The 19346-nt window shown below is 61.1% G+C and overlaps 1 protein-coding gene across 7 annotated transcripts in view; it reads left to right on the top strand.

Moving 5' to 3' along the window:
• The window catches only part of TNS1 (tensin 1), a 283441-nt gene that overhangs the window by 8970 nt on the left and 255125 nt on the right, over positions 1-19346 (top strand). For 6 of the 7 annotated variants that reach the window (XM_030579739.1, XM_030579741.1, XM_030579742.1 and 3 more), the window contains exons 2-3: positions 3553-3667; positions 19119-19156. In XM_030579739.1, the coding sequence (XP_030435599.1) occupies positions 3553-3667; positions 19119-19156 (153 nt within the window). Of the gene's footprint in view, positions 1-3552; positions 3668-18978; positions 18998-19118; positions 19157-19346 lie in introns of those variants that run through there. The other variant, XM_030579748.1, reaches the window with a different exon arrangement.

Genomic DNA, 19346 nt, shown 5'->3' with positions numbered 1-19346 from the left:
GACTGAATCATCTAGTCCAGCCCCTGTTCAAAGCAGGACCAACCCCAACTAAATCATACCAGCCAGGGCTTTGTCAAGCCGGCCTGAGACCCGCCAGCTGGCATCAGCCCTTGGCCCTGCCCCCTAGTGACCAGCATGTGAAGTGGGTCTCAGCCCCCAGGCCTATAGCCCGCCCTGCCCCCTCCCTTCCTAGGGGTCAGACAGGCTGGCAGGGGTGTCTGTGCCCATGCTGGGCACCTGCCCGAGGGAGTCTGGGACGCTGCAGAACCTGGGCTGGGGCAGGGATTTGCAGGTCCCTCTTCTGCCTGGTGGCTCACAGGGCAGGTGCTGGGGAGGGCCCAATCTGAGGGCGGGGGTGGCTCAGTGGCCTGGGCGTGGGGAGGGTGAGTAGGCATGCTTGGGGGGCGGCTCGCAGGGTGAGCACTGGGGAGGGCCCAGTCTGGCAGTCTGGGGGCAGGGGTGGCTCATTGGCCTGGGGGCGTGGGTGGGCATGCTTGGGGGCGGCTCGCAGGGTGGGGTCTGGGGAGGGCCCAGTTGGTGGGGGTGCCTGGGCATGGGGAGGGTGGGTGGGCATGCTGGGGGGGCGGCTCGCTGGGGAGGGCCCAGTTGGGGGGTTGGCTCAGTGGCCTGGGCGTGGGGAGGCTGGGTGGTCATGCTGGGGAGGGGTGGCTCGCAGGGTGGGCGCTGGGGAGGGCCCAGTTAGGGGGGGTGGCTCAGTGCCTGGGCGTGGGGAGGCCAGGTGGGCATGCTGTGGGGGGCTCGCAGGGTGGGCGCTGGGGAGGGCCTAGTTGGGGGGGGCGGCTCAGTGCCTGGGCGTGGGGAGGCCGGGTGGGCATGCTGGGGGGGTGGCTCGCAGGGCAGGGGCTGGGGAGGGCCCAGTTGGGGGGGGTGGCTCAGTGGCCTGGGCATGGGGAGGCTGGGTGGTCATGCTGGGGGGGGGGGGCTCGCAGGGTGGGTGCTGGGGAGGGCCCAGTTGGGGGGATGGCTCAGTGGCCTGGGCATGAGGAGGCTGGGTAGGCATGCTGGCGGGGGGGGCGGCTCGCAGGGTGGGCACTCGGGTGGGCCCAGTCTGGGGGCGGGGGTGGCTCAGTGGCCTGGGCGTGGGGAGGCCAGGTGGGCATGCTGGGGGGGGGGGGCGGCTCGCAGGGTGGGTGCTGGGGAGGGCCCAGTTGGGGGGGTGGCTCAGTGCCTGGGCGTGGGGAGGGTGGGTGGGCATGCTGGGGGGGGCAGCTCGCAGGGCAGGGGCTGGGAGGGCCCAGTTGCGGGGGTTGGCTCAGTGGCCTGGGCCTGGGGAGGCCGGGTGGGCATGCTGGGGGGGGCGGCTCGCAGGATGGGTGCTGGGCCAGTCTGAGGGTGGGAGTGGCTCAGCGGCCTGGGCGTGGGGAGGCCGGGTGGGCATGCTGGGGGGGGCGGCTCACAGGGTGGCTGCAGGGTGGCCGTGGGGTGGCTGGAGGACCTGGGATCCAGACATAAGGTTTATCGCCCTGACGATGCCTCGCTCTTCAGGCCGGCTTAAATAAACAGCCCAGGCTGCAGCGTCTCTCTGCAAGCGGGGGCTGTGTGCTGATCCAGCTCGCTTCACCCTGCAGCCAAGTCAGTCCCCAGGGCGACAGCCGGGATCGGCCAGGCCCGGCTCAGGCCGGGGGTTAGCCAGGGTCGGCTGGGGTTAGCCGGGATCGGCCAGGCCGAAACACAAGGTTTGCACATTGTGCCCATTGCTGAGATTACTGATCGTTTCTGTGCTGGGGCAGGAGGCAGGAGCTGTCACCCCCTCGCCACCTACAGCCGGGCTCTCCGCGGGCACCCAGGTTCCCGTCCCAGCTCTGCTTGCTCCAGGGCAGGGCTTGAAGCTGGGTGTCAGCAAGAGGGCGACCGAGGCCCTGCCCCGGGACGTACGGCAGGCTGGGGGGACAGTGGTCTCATCGCGACACAGAGCAGAATGGCCCTAGCTGGGCCCTAGGCTGGAGCTGGGGTGGGGGCTGGGGGTCTGATCCCCTAGGGCAGCCTGCCCCTCAGAGCTGCCAGTCCTGCGGGAGGGGCTTGCTGGGCGGCTCCGCTGTCAATAGAAATGGGGCAGCAGTGGCCCAGGGAGCTCGGCAGGGCCCCGGCGCGTTCTGGCCCGGCCTGGTGCAGAGCGCGGTGCTGAGCCGAGACACTGGGCTGCCCGGGGGTGGGGTCAGGGCTGTCTCTGGATCACGCCCACTGGGGCAGGTCCCCCTCCCTGCTGCGGGGAGTCCCCCGGGGCCCTGGCTAGGCTCCCAGCACCTTGGTCCCCTAGAAAGGCTCAGAATCGAGGCATCGGGGCCCTGAGAGCGAGCTGCCCCCAGAGTCCCCCTCCCGGGCCTGAGCGAAGGGGGATCTGAATGCAGATGAGTTGCGGCCCACCAGGCCGGGCACACAGTGCCAGCCCCTATTCTGCATCAGCCCTGTCGCAGACGGAGCCTCACGTGCAAAGGGGCTGGCATGCTAATGAGCGCAGCGTCTCCAGCAGCCCCGGGAGGGAGCGGGGGCAGCCCAGGGGCCTGGCCAGGGCTCCTGCTTCCCACCCAGGGGGAGCTGGGGTCTGATCTGCAGTGGCTGGGGGGGTCCCATCTCACTCTCAGTTAATCACAACATGAAATTGCAGTGCAGCTTGCAACGGACATGTCTTAACTGGTTCGTTCAGCTCCAGGGACACCCAGAGCTGGGGTAGAGGAGCTGTGGGTCGGGAGTGAGGGGCACTGGCAGAACTGTGTGGGGAGCCCAGCGCTGGGCTAGCAGGGGCTGTGGGTCGGGAGTGAGGGGCACTGGCAGAACTACACGCGGCTGCTCTGCCTGGCGTCCAGGAGCTGCAGGAACATGGGACACAGTGAGCGCTGCCGGGGGGCCCACAGACTGTCTAAAGGGATCCCTCCTGATTTCTAGGCGCTACACGTGTGCGTAAGGCGGCCTCCCTGCCCCCCGTTTGCTGCCAGTCCTGGCACATTTGGAGGAGCTAGGGGGAGGGGTGTGACTGGAAGTTGGAGCGATTCCCCAGAGCTAGCGCTATGCCCATTTACACCTGCTGAGGCTTTGGTCTGTAATCTTTTCCTCATGTAGCAGTGAGTTCCACAGGTTAATTGTGTTGCATAAACAAGCGATTCCCTCTGACCCTGCTGTTCAGTGGTGTTGCCTTTTTCTTATTCTTGGGATCGATCTAACCCCCCCCAGGGGTGAGACTCTACTCTCACCTGAGCATGGGGTGGGTGGGGGGCGGATGCTCAGCTGGCGCAAGTCAGCATCTTCCACTCATCGCAGGGGAGCTGCACCAGTTTGCATCTGCTGAGGAGCTGTGATTATTCTGCTGGAATGGGAGCCAATCCATTGTGCTACTAGAGGGGAAACTGAGGCATAGGGTGGTGAAATGACTTGCCCGAGGCTGCTGACAGTGGCAGTGGCAAAGGCCAGGAAGAGCCCTGGGACTCTGATGTCTGTGGTGCTCAGTCCGTTGCTGGTAGCTGGGGCGGGAAGGGGGGGCTCGGGTTGGAGCCCGGCCGTAGGTGACTGACCGCTCTCCTCTCTGCGCCCCCACAGCCTGAGGACCTGGAGGCCCCCTCCTCCCACACGTTTAAGGTGAAGAGCTTCAAGAGGGTGAAGCCATGTGGGATCTGCGGGCAGGCGATCATGCAGGAGGGCAGCACCTGCCGAGGTGAGTTCACAGGCTTCAGCGCGACCGGGGAGTGGACTGAGCCACGCTGGTGCTGTGTGGCGGCTGCGGGGTGGCCGCCCGTGAGATGAGCTGGGGAGGTCTCAGCCTAGTTCCCAGAGGAGGAGAGCCCAGAGCTGGGTTCACAGCCACGCTGGTGCTGTGTGGCGCCCGCTGGGTGGCCGCCCGTGAGATGAGCTGGGGAGGTCTCAGCCTAGTTCCCAGAGGAGGAGAGCCCAGAGCTGGGTTCACAGCCAGGCTGGTGCTGTGTGGCGGCCGCGGGGTGGCCGCCCGTGAGATGAGCTGGGGAGGTCTCAGCCTAGTTCCCAGAGGAGGAGAGCCCAGAGGTGGGTTCACAGCCAGGCTGGTGCTGTGTGGCGGCCGCGGGGTGGCCGCCCGTGAGATGAGCTGGGGAGGTCTCAGCCTAGTTCCCAGAGGAGGAGAGCCCAGAGCTGGGTTCACAGCCACGCTGGTGCTGTGTGGCGGCCGCGGGGTGGCCGCCCGTGAGATGAGCTGGGGAGGTCTCAGCCTAGTTCCCAGAGGAGGAGAGCCCAGAGGTGGGTTCACAGCCACGCTGGTGCTGTGTGGCGGCCGCGGGGTGGCCGCCCGTGAGATGAGCTGGGGAGGTCTCAGCCTAGTTCCCAGAGGAGGAGAGCCCAGAGCTGGGTTCACAGCCAGGCTGGTGCTGTGATCAGAGGGACTAAGAAGGGAGCGATTCCACTGGGATGGGGACGTGGGAAGCTTCCCTTGTCGCTGCCTCTGCTGTGGGATGACCTGGGGGCATCAGTGTCCAGAGCTGCCAGTCTCCTTCCACTGGCACCAGACTCCCACAGGGCCATGGGGCCCTGCTGCATGCCTGGGAGCATCTCAATGCCCCCCTCAAGGATTAAACTCACCACGCTGGGTTTAGCAGGCCAGTGCTCAACCCACTGAGCCTTCACTCCTCCCCACATGTTCTGTCTGATTTCCTATCCCTTTCCTCCTCCTTCTGAGCACGCTCGCCTCTTTGCCGGCTGCCACAGATTGAGCTGAAGTTTTCGGAGAACTGCCCCCGGTGACTCCGAGATCTTTCCTGGGTGGTCACAGCTCATTCAGACCCCGGTCTTGTCCGTGTCGCGTTGCGATTATGTTTTCCAATGTGTGTCACTGTGCATGTATCAACATTGAATTTCATCTGCCATTTTGTTGCCCAGTCACCCAGTTCTGTGAGATCCTTTTGTAGCTTTTCGCAGCCTGCTTTGGACGTCCCTATCTTGAATAATTTTGTATCATCTGCGAACTTTGCCACTACGCTGTTCACTCCTTTTCCCAGGTCATTTATGAATACGTTGAACAGCGCTGGTCTCAGTCCAGACCCCTGGGGGGCACCACCATTTACCTCTCTCCACTGTAAAAACTCACCATTTATTCCCACCCTTTGTTTCCTGTCTTGTAACCAGTTACTGATCCATGAAAGGATCTTCCCTCTTATCCCATGACTCCTTACTTTGCTTAAGAGCCTTTGGTGAGGGACCTGGTCAAAAGCTTTCTGCACATCCAGGTACACTAGATCCTCTGGATCCTCTTGGCCACATGTTTGACCCCCTGAAAGAATTCTAATAGATCGATGAGGCGTGATTTCCCTTGACACAGACCGTGTTGACGCTTCCCCAACAGATTGTGTTTGGTTACATTACGGGTAATTCTGCTCTTTACCATCCTTTCAACTGCTTAGCCTGGCACTGAGGTGAGGATCGCCAGCCTGTAAGTGCCAGAATCGCCTCTGGAGCCTTTTGTAAAAATTGGTGTCACGTTAGCGACTCGCCTGTCCTCTGATGCAGAGTCTGATTTCAGTGTGGTGCCATTGCAGTTCTCCGGGCTGGCCACAGGGTGGCACCCCAAGTCCCTGCATCAGGGAGGGCCATGGGTGCGGCTCGCTGGCCAGGGCTGGATAAAGGGGGCTGCACTGGAGACCCTAGTGCGGAGAGGCCGGCAGGTGTGGCTGGACTGAATGCGGAGGCAGTTAGATCTTGGAGACAGGTGTGCCGAGACGCAGCTCTTGTTAGAAGTGGGGGCGGGGGGTCTGGTCTCTGCTTGGGGCGCCCTTCGCCTGGGCCATTCCTGGGGCGCGGAGCTGCTGTCTACAGGACAGAACCGGGTGGGGGTGTGAAACGCTTCCCTGGAGCCGAGGGTGGAGAAGCGGGCTGCTGGGGGGCAGGGCATGAAATGGGCATGGCGTGGGGCGGGCAGGAGGCTGGCAGAGGGCCCTGAGCTGCTGGGGTGACAGGCCACAGCAGGAATGCTACTTTCCCTGTGTAAATCGGACAAGATACTCTAGGCTGACGCATTCCCTGATTCTGCCCCCCATCTGCCAGCCCAGCCCTGCCCAGGCAGAGAGTCCCAGCCGCTCGCACCCAGAGGGGCAAAGGAACCAGGGGTTACCCCCCATGTCCTGGGGACCCCAGGGTGCCACTGCCCCCGTGTAGCATTGAGTACCAGTGGGAGTGCAGGGGAAAATCCCCCCGGAAGACGGGGTGGAGGGGAGTGTTTTGAAAACCCCGTTGAACCCCCCTAGAGCTGTGAACGAGCCCAGCGCTACCTCGACTCCTGCCTTGGCCCCTGTCTGTGGAGCCCCTGGAGGGCAGACGACCCCTCTCCGAGGTGCTGGGGCAGCAGAAGGGATGCAGGCCACAGGCCTGGGGGAGAGCGAAGAGCCGCGCAGCGTCCCATTGGCGCCCACGTCCTGCACCAGCGTCGTGCTGGGTCAGAGACCTCGGGTCACGGGGACAAAGGGGCAGGAACGCCAGTCTCAAGGGTCCCCCCCAGGGGCACTGGTGCCCAGTGGGGATCTCCGTGGGGGTGGGGCCCATGGCACAGTAACGCAGGCCAGACACCTCTGGCTCAAGGACCGAAGGGCTGCGGGGTGGGTCTGGGCTCGCGCCATGGGGTCACAGAGCTCAGACCTGTTCTGGGGGGCCCATCCTCAGCCAGACAGTCCCTCTCCCGTAGGGGGCTGCTCCCCGCCCAGTGCCCCTTGCTGGGGAATCAGCCCACACTTTCCCTTGTTCACCCCCCCCCCCCCCATTAGCCCGGTCCCACCCCACTCACCTCCTCTCTCTCCTTGATCTCGGTGCCCGTCAGAGCCCCACAGCTGGTCCCTCGGGCTCCCTGGGTCAGGACGGTGCCCGGCATAGCCTCACCCCCACCATGAGGCCTGTGGGGAACACGATGCCCCAGGTGGGGCAGCTGCAGGGCAGGGATTGACTGTGAAATTTCAGGGGCTCCAGCCACAGTGCTGGGCAGCCTGGCTGCAGAGAGCTGGGTCTGTTCGCTCCAAGGCCCAGAAAGCACCCAGTGCTCCAGCCACCCTGTGCGTGGGGCGCAGAGCCGCTCCCCTGAGCTCGCAGAACAGGGCCGAGGCCATGCCTGGGCCTAGCGATCTTTGCTCCGGCCGCTGCTGGTGAAGTGTTGGGAGTTCGCCAGCGGGAAGGCGCTATGGGATCACAAGGGGTGTCCACAGCCCCCTCGCTAAGTGGCCAGCTGGGATCTGTCGCTGCATTTAGGGACCCAGTCCTGCTCGGAGCAGAGCACCGCTGCCCACTGGGGTGACGGGCAGGAGCCCTGGGGAGGTGGGAGCGGGCAGCACGACTGTCAGCTGGCACCAACTGGGGGAGATCAGAGAAGGGGTAAGGAAGGGAGAGGAGCCCCGTTATGGCCCCCACTCCAAGGTGGGGGAAGCCAGCATGGCTCTGTGTGGCTTACTCCCTTGGGTGGGCGCTGTCCCCATGGCCCAGGTCAGACCCTGATCAACCCTCCCCCGGTGCGACCCTCCTGGTTGGACCCCACAGAGCCCCGAGGGCAGGACTGGGGCCTTGGCATGTTCAGTGCTGCCTCGGAGCCAGCAGGGGGAGCTCACGCATGGATTTGATGGTAGCCCGCCCCCCTCCCCCGGTAGCCAGTTTAACTATTTGTTTTCCTGTCGTGTCTGAGCGGCGGGCGTGGGGCGGGGTACCAGCGGGTGTCCCCCAGCACACTGCCAAGCAGGTCGGGATTGGAATGCAGGAAGAGAAGACCCAGGGCGGGGCTTGTCCTACAGGCATGGGCAGGTCACTTCCACGCGTACCTCAGTTTCCCCAAGTGTGAAAGAGGGACAGTAACTCTGACCTATGGCAGAGAGGGGAGTGTTGAGTGCTGGGTGATAACTAGGCAGGTGTCAGCAGTGTGTTCTTTCCCTTGTGCAAGTTGTGTTTTCCCCCTGTCCTTAGAAAAACGTTGTCCCCAACAGTCTCCTGCTGCCCGCGTCCAAAGGGGTCCCACAGCAAGGGGGCTTTATACGCTCAGGGAAATGATAAATTGAATGAGCAGATCTCTAAAGTGACAAGACAGGACAAGATGTCCCAAGACGTCCCGTCCCTCCTCTCACTCTTCTGTGCAGTCACACGTTGTTCCCGCACCTCTGGAAACCCCTTCCCAGGACTTTACACGTTGTGGTGACTACGTTTTAACTGTTATCCACCCATCCCAAACAAAGGCCACCTAAAAAGACTCCAGGATCAGTCACCTGTTCGCCTGCATCTCACCTTGACATAGTTGTCATAAACAATAAGAATGATTTGTCCTCTTCTCCCATAATGCCCTGGGGTAAGAAGATGCAAATAAAGAAGACCCCCATACTACCCTTCCACCAGAAGATGGCGTGATTAACTTCTGCATTCGTTGTGCTCGAGGGCCGGAGCTTAGCTGACCCTGAAATATGCATAATTCCCAGCGCTCCATCCCGGCAGCTGTCCCAAGTAGCTGGTCGCAGTTCCAAAGCTGGCATTGCCCAGGGCATGATCTGGCTCCCCCAGCCACCCCCCTCCAGATGCCAGTGGCACACACTGATTGGCTGGCAGCCTTTTGGCTGGAGCTTTGCTCGCTCTCTTGGCCATGGGGAGGAAAGAGGAATCTGCATTCAGCAAGTGCAGGTCCTGGTTAGTGAGAAACCCAGAGCCAGGGTTAAAAAGAGAGGTTCCGTTGGCACTCACCGTGGGCCAGGATGTGCTGCCTGGGGGGCCTGGGACCTGCAGCAGCTGTGCACATGTCGCGCTGCCCACCCTGGATGTGATCATATCCGACTGCACTAGCCAGGCTGAGTTGGCTGGTGGGTAAAACACTGGAGTGGGACTCAGGAGATCAGGGCTAAATTCCTGGTCCTGCCACAGGCTCTTGGGCCAGTTACTTCATCTCTCTGAAGATCACATCCTGCTTGTCGTGGCTGTGTAGATAGATTGCCAGCAGGGCGGAGATGTTTTCTTACTCTGTGTATGTACTGCACCGGGGCAGCTCCAGGCACCAGCATGCCAAGCGCGTGCCTGGGGCGGCAAGCTACGGGGGGCGCTCTGCCGGTCGCCACGAGGGCCACAGGCAGGTTGTGTTCGGCGGCATGCCTGCGGAGGGTCCGCTGGTCCAACAGCTTTGGCAGAACTCCCGCAGGCGTGCCGCCAAATCTGCGGGACCAGGGACCTACCGCAGGCAAGCCATGGAAGGCAGCCTGCCTGCCCTGCTTGGGGCGGCAAAATGCCTAGAGCCGCCCTGGTACTGCACCTAGCGTGGTGGCACGTGGATCTCGCTCGAGCCCCCTAAACATGCTGCTGGAATACAGTGAGTAGCTGGAGGTATCCTGGTACCACAAGCAGTAATGTTACCCGTTCAGCACAGGGTACTTCCCGGTTTGCCTTTCGGAGTCTGTGCAGGGCTGCGTATAATGCCAACGGGCGTGGTGCTTCATCTTGGGTGAGACCCAGGCCTGAGACCTTGTGCCCATTAAAGATGCTTTCTGTGTGGGGGTGGGGATGTTTGTGACTTAAATTCCTTCTATTCTTCTAGCTGGAGCAGCTGTTCTCTGCTTCTTGAGTTAAACGGGGGTGTTGGGTGTAGCTGTTTAACAGCTGCTCTGCTCCACCTCAGAGGTGGCTGCATTTCATCAGGGAGTGGGAAAGGTTTTGCTGTAGGCTGGATGGGGCCGCAGCTATGGAAGGCCGTTCTCTCTCTCTCTCCCACATGCTGCCCGAGACATGTGTATAATGGCGGAGGAACATGTGCACGGATGGAGGGGAGGATATGAGCTGGCCGTGGCAGACCCCGGCGCAATTCAAGCCCCACTGATATGGATCTGTGGAGAGGTGAAGTCACTGGGCAGCGAGCCGCAAGCTCCTTGGCCCGGCCAAGTCCTTGTTATCAGGGCTGTCAGGTGCACCTCTGCTCTGTGCTCATTTTCCGATGGCTCTGCCGAGAAGGAAAAGCTTATTCAGGCTGTAACAATGCCGGCTTCCTGTGTTCCCTGCTGCCCCAGGAAATAACCCTAGAGAGGAGAACCTCGAGGCATTGGGCAGCTAGCAGGACTGAGCTTTGGGGTCGGAGGGAGGTGGGGATCCCTTCCCGATCTCCTCCCCTCTGTGGTGCATGGGTTTGTGCCCCTTTGCCAGCTGAAAAGGGGGCGGCGAGAGAACTGTCTCAATAGCGTGATTGACAATCCTCGCTCTTGCTTCTAACAGCAGCCGCTTTGGAAGTTCAAAGGCAAATCTGCTTCCTTCCGCACTGGAAGTTTGTTTGCCTCTGTTGTGGGTCCGGGTTGGGTGGTTGCACTTCCCGGTTTGTTGTTGTGGGGTTGCTGGTGGGATGTGCCAGGGAGCTGCTAGAGGTGCCATGTGTCGCTGTGGTAGCATTGCTCTGGAGCGTGCAGGTGACACTTACAGACCCTGGTTTGTTGTTGTAGGGTGGCTCGTGATTGGGCTGTTGGTTTGTGTGCAGCAAAGTATAGGGAAGAAAGTGCCCTGGGGAGAGTTGGCCTGGATTAAGGAGCAACGAATTGGCTTAAATAAAACGATTGACCTGTGTATGCACACGCTGGTATCCCTGCACCCAGAGTATCTCCTCCTTTTTCCCCCTCTGCGCTTGCTGGTACAATGGTCCGAAAAAATTTCTAGAAATCTCAGAAGAAAGCATCTCTCTGCAAGATTTCCGCTCTGGCAGGCTCAGGCAGTCCCGTGCATCTGGAAGGGGTTCTGAGAAGCATCAGTCTGTTTGGGTTCTTAGGCACTCTGGACCGTTCCATGCTCAGCCGTCGTTAATACTTGTTGGACAGACAGCCCATGGTGGAAGATACAGGCTGAAATACCGTTGAGGCTAGAGGAATTTCTTTGGCTCTGATTATACAGTGTGATCCAGTGGATGCTGGCCTGAGACTCAGAAGAGCTGAGTTCTGTCCCCTGTTCTGGCACGGACCCACTGGCTGACCTTGGGCAAGTCACGGCCTTGCTCTGTGCCTCAGTTTTCCCCATCTGTAAAATGGATATAATACTGCTACTCTCTTTTGTAAAGTGTTTGCAGCTCTGCAGGTGAGAAGCCCCGTCTAAGAGCAATCTGGTTATTATTAGCTGTGCTGACCCTTGGGAAACATGGAACCAGGTTTCCCAGAATGAAAAACTACAGTAAAATTCCCGTGGGATGTGAGAGTCAAACTGGATCTCTCCAGAGCTCCGGTAACAGGGTTGATGGAGATGATGCGGGAGCCGAAGGGGAATCCAGCTGTGAGGGCTAGCAGGAGACACGCAGGGGGCAGATTGACTCAGCACTTCCAGTGGTCAATTCAAAACCAACTGAAGGGAACAGTGTGTACCTAGCCCAGTTCGAGGAGGGACTGGACGTTTACACAGCCCTAACGAATATGCAGTATTAGCATAATTAATGATGGTGGAAATTCCGGAAGGGGTATTTCAACATGGAGCTTCAGGGCTTGGGCAGGTCTCTAGTAGTGACAAGAGGCAGATTCTCCCCCAACTGCGACTGCCGGGTTTGTACCCGTCTCTCTGAACCCTCTGTCGGAGGCTGGACGTGGGGCTGGCTGGACCTGGGGCTGGACCTGGAGCTGGCTGATCCTACGACACACACTCAGGGGCCGTTTGTACATGGGCACGGCAGAGACGCCAAGGACTCTGAGCAAACTTAGCCCCTCCTGGCCTTTCTTAGTGTGACTTGCCACGGGCTGTAGCAGGGATGGGGTTAAAAGGACACCCCCATTAGCCAGGTCGCCCTGCTGGCCAGCATGGAAGGGGGGGCAGGTGAGTCTCGTTCGGAGAGGGCGGGGTCAGGCAGGTGTTGCGGGGGGCGTGTTGGGGAGGTGCTCCCCGCAGCCTGGTGCTGCATGAAATTTGGTTGGGGGCGGGGTGTACTTTGCATAGGGAGCCCCCCTGCCCCCAAACGCTCTTCAGTTGCATCCAGTGGGGACCCTTCCCTTGCCGGAGTAGCTTGCAGCCTGTCGCTCTTCTCGGCCGTGGGTGTGTTTCGCAGCCTTTAGGGAACGTTCTCATCCCCAGAGGGGGAAACTGAGGCAGCGGTGGGCTGTGTTACTGTGCCCAGCAGGTCAGTGGTAGAGTGGGGCTGAGCATCCAGGAGTCCTGCACTAGCGCCTAGTTCAACTGATCTCCCTGGGTTAGAAAAGCCACAGTAACGAATCCCGTCCACAGGCCAGGCCCTCTCCCCGCCCCCCCCAGGAACAATGACTGTGTTGTATCAAAGGAACAGATGCTGTTTCTGGCAGGGCTGCAAAGTGCAGTGTAAACCCCTGAGGGCGGGGAACTTTACCTGGCCGGGGGCTTTGCTGGGACTTGCCAAGGGCTGGCGGGCAGCACCTACGCGGTGCTGGCATCTGCAGCGGAGTTCAGAAATGCGAGCGCCAGCCAGCTGAGGACAGGGCTGAAAGCCGAGGGCGTGGAGGTCCCCCTGTGGAGGGAATGCTGGGGCTGGGTTCGCTGGCGCTCTCCTGGCCCCTTGTGTGAGTATTTTACCCAGCTGGTGGGTCTCCCGGGAGCGCACTGGGAAGCAGCTGGTGATTGGCTTTGTCTGTGCCCAGCTGTGGGCAGCCTGTCTCAGCTCAGGCACGTGGCGATTCTCGAATGCCACCTGGCGGGATCGCCGCCCTATGCCAGCCCGTGCCCCAGTGGGGTAGGGAGCTGGGGACTGACACAGCCCCCTGGGGAAATGCACTGTAGCTGCCGGACTCTGGGATCTCTCCAGGGGCCTGATCCTGCCCCTTCTGAGGTCTGTGCAGGATCAGTCCCTGAACCTCGCAGCTCAGCACTGTGACAGCCCTGGGCCAGTGTCCGGGCTGTCACTCCAGCCTCCTCGCTGCTCCGCCTGCCCCACAGAACCAGCTCCCCCGGGCCTGATGTCACTTCCTCCTCTGAGTCCCGTTGAAAGTCAGGCAGTAGGAGCCAGGAGGGCATCGGTGCAGGAGAGAAGACGGGACATATTAAAGTCTCCTGAGTTTGGGAATCTCTTATTGCCCGGTGTGTGGGGAGGGTGAGCGTGCCGCAAGCAGGTGGGCCGGGGTGGGGAGGACTTAGGGTGTTTGCACGTTGCGTCTGTGTGTACGTGCTGTGGGTGCAAGAACATAGGCCCGCTGTGCTTGGGAGAGATGTGTGGCCCACGCACATGCAACGGGGGCATGTTTGGGTGGCAGGGTAGGCCACACGTGTGGTGAACTCCACGCCTGGGAGCTGAGCTGCGTCCGGGCAGCTGAACTGGCTGCTTTGTGCCCGCTGGCTGTGCAGATCAGCCATCGGCCGGGCTGAGCGTGGGGTGCTGATGGAGATGGCCCGGCGATAACTGGTTGGGTTGGGCCACAAGCATGTGAGAATGGGCTTGTGGGAGGAGCTCTAGGTGCCTCCGACACAGCCCTGCCCCTATTTTACATCTGGGGAAACTGAGGCACAGAACAGTTAAGTGACTTGCCCAAGACCTCAGAGGAAATCCGAGTCAGAGATGAGAAGAGAAACTAGGAGTCCTGGATCCTTGTCTTGTGCCTCACCCTTCCTCCCTCTAGATGTGCTGAGGCCAGCTGCAGAGACCCAGGGCCTGGCCTGCAGAGACACGGTTCTGTAGCAAGGGAAGAATGCCCCATGCAATCCCCTGGGAGGAGCTAGATGGGGCCAGTGGAGGGAGGGAAGCCCTTTAAAATATCCCCACCCCGGCCCCAGCCATTCGCTTCAATCCAGCTAGGACCTGCCCTGGTTCCTGATCAGCACCTCTGCTCTGTGCCGAGGGCCCCGGTGCCTGGCCTCTGGGTGTGAGCGAGGGAAAGCGTAAGCAGGATGGTCGATCACTAATGGGGATAGAAGGGTTCCCAGGGGTCACTTTGCTGGACAGACTGGAGCGGATCGGGTGCGTTTTGGACTGAAAGTGCCGACCAGCCTGGAAGCGGCACAGGGGGCCAGGGCTGGGGCCACGGGTGCTCAGTGACTCCTGCTCACGTGACCCGAGGGGTTTTTCTGCCTGCTGACCTGCAGCATTTTCCTAGTGTGGTGATGCCAGGCGCTGGACTCAACCCGGCTCCCCTGGAGCTGCGTCGGCTCTGCAGGGCCAATGGCTGGCCTGGAGTCTTGCTCTTGACATCAGTCGGGCCAAGATGTCACCGCCTGAGAATAAACCAATGTATTGTAGGCCCTGATCTACTAAAACCAGGCACGTGTTTCCAGGGACTGCTCCCACGCAGATCTGCCTAGGAGCAGGTCCCTAGAGTTCGCAGACAACATTCGTGCAGGTCAGAGCAGCCTGCGAGAGTCCCTCTGTGGTTCTGTAATGCAAGCCCTGCAGCCCTGTCTTAGAGAGAGGAATGGCGGGAAACTGACCTGGCTGGTTTCACGCTCCCTAGCTGAGAGGAAGGGGAAGGTAAATTACACAGCCTCCGGGCTGGAAAAAAGAGATCTGGGATTTTCAAACGTTCTCTCAGTTTCAGATCAGTCTGGAGAATGGGAGCCTGGGAAGGCGATTCTCACTCTTGATGCCAAGTGTCACGGAGTCACCGAGCGATGCTCTGGAACTGCTCCCCACCAAGCCAGGCAGGACTTTGGGGAGCCTCCTCTCCCTTGGAGCAGACTTGTTCAGGGCAAGAAGCTCACACGGCTTCACCTCCTGGGTCTCTCCTTGGAGCATTCAGCATCCTCTGCCCCTCCGTGCGCTTCCCACAGCGAGTCCACCCCAGCGGGGTCCTGGGGAAGCCACCGGGTTCTGCACCCCCACTTTGCAGTCAGACGTGACTCTCAGCCAGCCAGTAAAACAGAGGTTTATTCGATGACAGGAACAGGGTCTAAAACAGAACTTGTAGATACAGCGAACCGGACCCCTCGGCTGGGTCCATTCTGGGGGGCAGTGAGCCAGACCCCCAGGTCTGCCCTCCACCCTTGACCTCAGCCAGCTCCAGACTAACAACCCCCCCCAGCCCCTCCTCTCTCCTCAGCCCCTTTCCCGGGCCAGGAGGTCACCTGATCCCTTTGTCTCCAACACCTTCAGCTGGCACCTTTGCAGAGGAGGGGCCCAGGCCATCAGTTGCTAGGAGACAGAGTGCCAGGCATTTAGGGGCACTGGCCCTTTGCTCTGCCAGATACTTAAGAACTGCCATGGGGACACTGAGGCACCAACACAGTACTCAGAGAAAACATTAAGAACTTTCCCAGTTCATCACACCAAGTCTTGAAATTGTGTCAAATATTGAACTCGTAGTATCGCAGAGGGGGCTCCTGTTTGCAGGTTGTATCATTTGTGGCATGTTAAATCAACCGTGCAGCTACGCAGGGATCGGGTGTGTTTTAGCCATTTTAGCTGAAATAATCCTATATAACTTATTTAGCGCTTTTCATCCATAGCGCTCAAAGGAGCGCAGTGTCATTTCCATCTGTAAAATGGGGGAAACTGAGGCACAGAGCAGGGAAGTAAGGTCACTCCCAGCTGGGACTCAAGCCTAGGTCTCCTGAGTTCCAGTTCAATGCTCTAGCCATGGTGCCTGCACAGCTGTAGGGAGGGTCCTTGCCCAGATACTATGGTGTTGGGCAGTTGGAGGCCATATAAGTAGCCAGGGCTTCTCTGATATAGCATTGGGCAGTGCTTGTGCTGGGCCTTGGCAGCGATGGTTTGTGTAATTTTTGGTGGTGCCCAGAATGGGTCCAAGTCCTGCTCTCTTCTCCCCCCCCCCCGACCTGCCTCTGGCTCTGGGAGGGAGTTTAGGGTGTGGGCTCTGGCTGGGGCAGGAGGTGGGGTATAGGAGGGGGTGCAGGAAGGGGTTGGGGTGCAAGAGGGGGCATGGGGGCAGGCTCTGGGAGGGAGTTGGGGTGTGGGCTCTGGGCTGGGTCAGGGGGTTGGGGTGTGGGAGGGGTGAGGGGTGCGGGCTCTGGGAGGGTGGTTGGGTGCTGGATCTGGGCTGGGGCAGGGGGTGGGCTGCGGGAGAGAGGGAGTGGTGTGGCGCTTACCTTGGGTGGCTCCCCAAAGCGACCCGCACACCCCTCTGGCAGCGGCTCCTAGGCGGGGGTCCAGGGGGGTCTCCATGCGCTGTTGCCCACAGACACTGCCCCTGCAGCTCCCATTGGCCGCAGTTCCCAGCCAATGGGAGCTGTGGAGTTGGCGCTTGGGGAACAGGCAGTGCGCAGAAACACCCCCCCCCCCAGGTGTGAGGAAGTGGGGCTGTTCTTAATGTTCCCTCTGAATACTGTGGGGGGGCCTCAGCTCTGGCCGACCCTCTGTCTCCTGGCAACTAATGGCCAGGGCCTTTCCCCCCTGCAAGGGGATGCTAAAGGTGTTGGAGGCCAAAGAGATCAGGTGACCTCCTGGCCTGGGAAAGAGACAAAGGCCAGAAAGGAGGGGCTGCAGGGGTTTTCAGTCTGGAACTGGAGTGAGGGCAGACGTGGGGGTCTGGCTCACTGCCCCCCAGAATGGACCTGGCTGAGGGGTCCGGTTCGCTGTATCTACAAGCTCTGTTTTAGACCCTGTTCCTGTCATCGAATAAACCTCTGTTTTACTGGCTGGCTGAGAGTCGCATCTGACTGCAAAGTGGGGGTGCAGGACCCTGTGGCTTCCCCAGGACCCCGCCTGGGTGGACTCACTGTGGGAAGTGCACGGAGGGGCAGAGGATGCTGAATGCTCCAAGGAGAGACCCAGGAGGTGAAGACGTGTGAGCTTCTTGCCCTGAACAAGTCTGCTCCAAGGGAGAGGAGGCTCCCCAAAGTCCTGCCTGGCTTGGTGGGGAGCAGTTCCAGAGCATCGCCCGGGGACTCCGTGACACCAGGGCCACAGGGATGTGCCAGCTGCTTCTGGAAGTGGTGCAGAGCGAGGATGGGCAGGAAGCTGCTTTAGCCTCGCTGCACTGCCAGTGGTGGTGGCCAATGCCCCTGGGCCTTTTTAAATCACCCAGGGGCAGCAGGGAGGGCTGGGAGATGCTCTGGGGGAGGCGTCCAGGGGCCGCAGGCAGGGTCAAGGGAGAGACTCGGCCCCAAACATTGGTGGAGCCGGGCCCCTAGGCCCTGAATATTCCTGGAGCATGGGCACCATGGACCCATAGAACTCGCCACCCCTGGATGGGCGGGCTGAGGAACAGAGACATTCCCTCCCCTGCCTGTGATCACTTAAACGGGGAGTGGAGCATCTCCATCTGACCCTTCAGTGTGAGACGGGAAGAAGGGCGCGAGTGGGTACGGAGAGCCGGGGGCTGGCCTGCAGGACTCCAGGGCAGCTGGAGGGCCTGAGAGAGGGGCGAGAGAGCGATGGATTAGCTGTATCCACCCTGCTCTGAACACCTCACTGGCCGGGCCTCAGCTTCCAGGCTAGCCTGGAGCAGTGGTGTTACTAGCAAAATGTATTGCGTGGGCCGGGGGGTTGGTTCCCTATGGCGCTGCCATGCCTGGTCTTAGAATCCCATTGCACAGGGATTGCACCATGTCGGCCCCTGGGGACAGCTGGGGCCCGTCGTGTGCAGCCAGCGCAAGCACAGAACGAGGGGTGAGCTGCAGGCTGGCAGCTGGCAGGAGCGGGTGTGGGGCAGGGCAGGTAATGTAGGGGCTGGATGTAAGCTGGATACCTGGCAATGCTAGCTGAGTGCCAGGCTTTGCCCGGGGCTGTGGGAGACGCCAGCCCCGGCTAGCCCCCGTCGGAGCCATGGCCCGGGTGGCCTGAGATACACCCTGCATCTCGGACAGCGGTGGCCATGTGGGGTGACTCAGGATGCCGTCAGGGCTGGGGACTGCAGGCTGCACCGCCTGGCCTGTCTCCAGTGCTCCCAGAGCAGGACTGGATGGTGGCATCCCTGGAGTAAGCCGCCCAGCTGGGCCCCAAGGAAGATGCATGTTGCCTCTCGATCTCTGGGTTCTCCTGAGTGAACAGCTGGAGAGGGCTCCCCTCAGAGAAATTGGCCCGTTCGGCCTATCTGGCCGTGTCGCGTTGCTGGAGGTGGCCAGCAGCAGCCAGAGCCCGGGCTATCACTTGTCTGGTGCAAGCCTCGGGAGGTCTGGGACATCAGGTGGAGGGTCCTTTTCCTGGGGTCCTAGCTTCTCTTCCCCTACCTCTATCGCTTTCCCTCCATCCTGATCCACAGCCCCCCTCACTCTGCTCTGCTGCGCCCTCTCAGTCCCAGTCCACAGCCCCCTGCTTTTCCAGCCCAGCACTCCCTCTGCCCCGTACCCCAGCTCTGCCGCTTCCCCTCAATATCTCCCCTGCTAGCCCAGCCCCGGCCCTTCTTGGCACTGGAACCAGTGCCCTGTTAGGCAGCCCGAGACCGAGGGGAATCCCGCGAGCAAAGGCAGGGCCTGACCCTAGCCCTTCTGCTCATCTGGGCTGGGCCTGTCTAAGAGCGCTGGCGGTGCTGACGTGCCAGGCGGGTCTGGCCTCATGCGTGCCCGGCAAATGGAGAATGGGCACCCCGTGCTCAGCCCTGCTTTCGCTCTACCCCACAGCCCAAATCTCCCGACGCTCAGGGTCCTCCGAGGGGTCCCCCTTCTGCTCGACCCGTGGCTCTGCCCTCCCGGCTGGGTCTGCAGCGAGGGGCTCAGAGAGGCTGAGATCCTGGCTCCGAGACAGGAAGTGGCGAAAACTCCTCTTTTGTTCTGTAACCTGGGGTGGGGAGGCCGTTCCTCAGCCTCAAGATGTGAGCAGCCGGCGAGGAAAAGCAGGAGGGGACCGGGCCGCATTTTGAACATTCCTGCTGGAGTGAACTGCTTAGGAACATGACTCCTGGAGCGAGAGGGCGGGCCGGGCCTGCTCCGTGTGCACTGTTCAGTCACGAAAGAAAGAGGCAAGGGGGTGGGGGAGAAAAAGGGGTAGGCAGGCGAACCCTGAGCCCCGGGGCAGGCTCTGACAGCGTGGCAGGCAGCTCGGCACAATGTGCTCAGCATGTTCCCGAGGAGCCGAGCTGCTGCCGTGGGCCGGCGCGCTTCGGCGTACCTGTGCCGCCGAGGCTATCCTTGGCTAGGTGCCAGCTGCTTCGCTTTCCTCCCCCTCCTCCGCCCCGGCCTGCGCCTGGGTTTCCCGCAGCAGCCTGGAGAGTTTGTTTTGGTTGGTGTTTCTGTCCCAGGCGGTCCCTCTTTGTCCCCGGGACCTGGCCCGGTTCCCTGCGCTCGGAGCCGGGGAGGTGAACTTGCTACTGAGTCCTGGTTTCTGTCTCTCTCTCTCACAGGGTGCAAGCTGTCCTGTCACAGGAAATGCGAAGCCAAGGTAAGGAGCTGCCCCCTTCGCAGCGAACTTTCCTTGTGTCGGGGGTCCCGGTCGGGTTGGAGTCGCTCTGACTCGGGAAGGAGGCGGGGGGGCCTCTCTCTGCTCTCCTCAGCTTCGTTTCTGCACTTGGGTCCTGATTGTCACTCAAGGTGACACTCTGGGGTCCCGCCGGGGCTGCAGTGTCTGGTTA

This window comes from Gopherus evgoodei, chromosome 11 (assembly GCF_007399415.2).
Source record: "Gopherus evgoodei ecotype Sinaloan lineage chromosome 11, rGopEvg1_v1.p, whole genome shotgun sequence".
In the NCBI taxonomy this organism is placed as follows: Eukaryota; Metazoa; Chordata; order Testudines; family Testudinidae; genus Gopherus; species Gopherus evgoodei.
The sequence above is the reverse complement of the archived record's forward strand: the minus strand, read 5'-3'. Positions and strand labels throughout refer to the sequence as shown.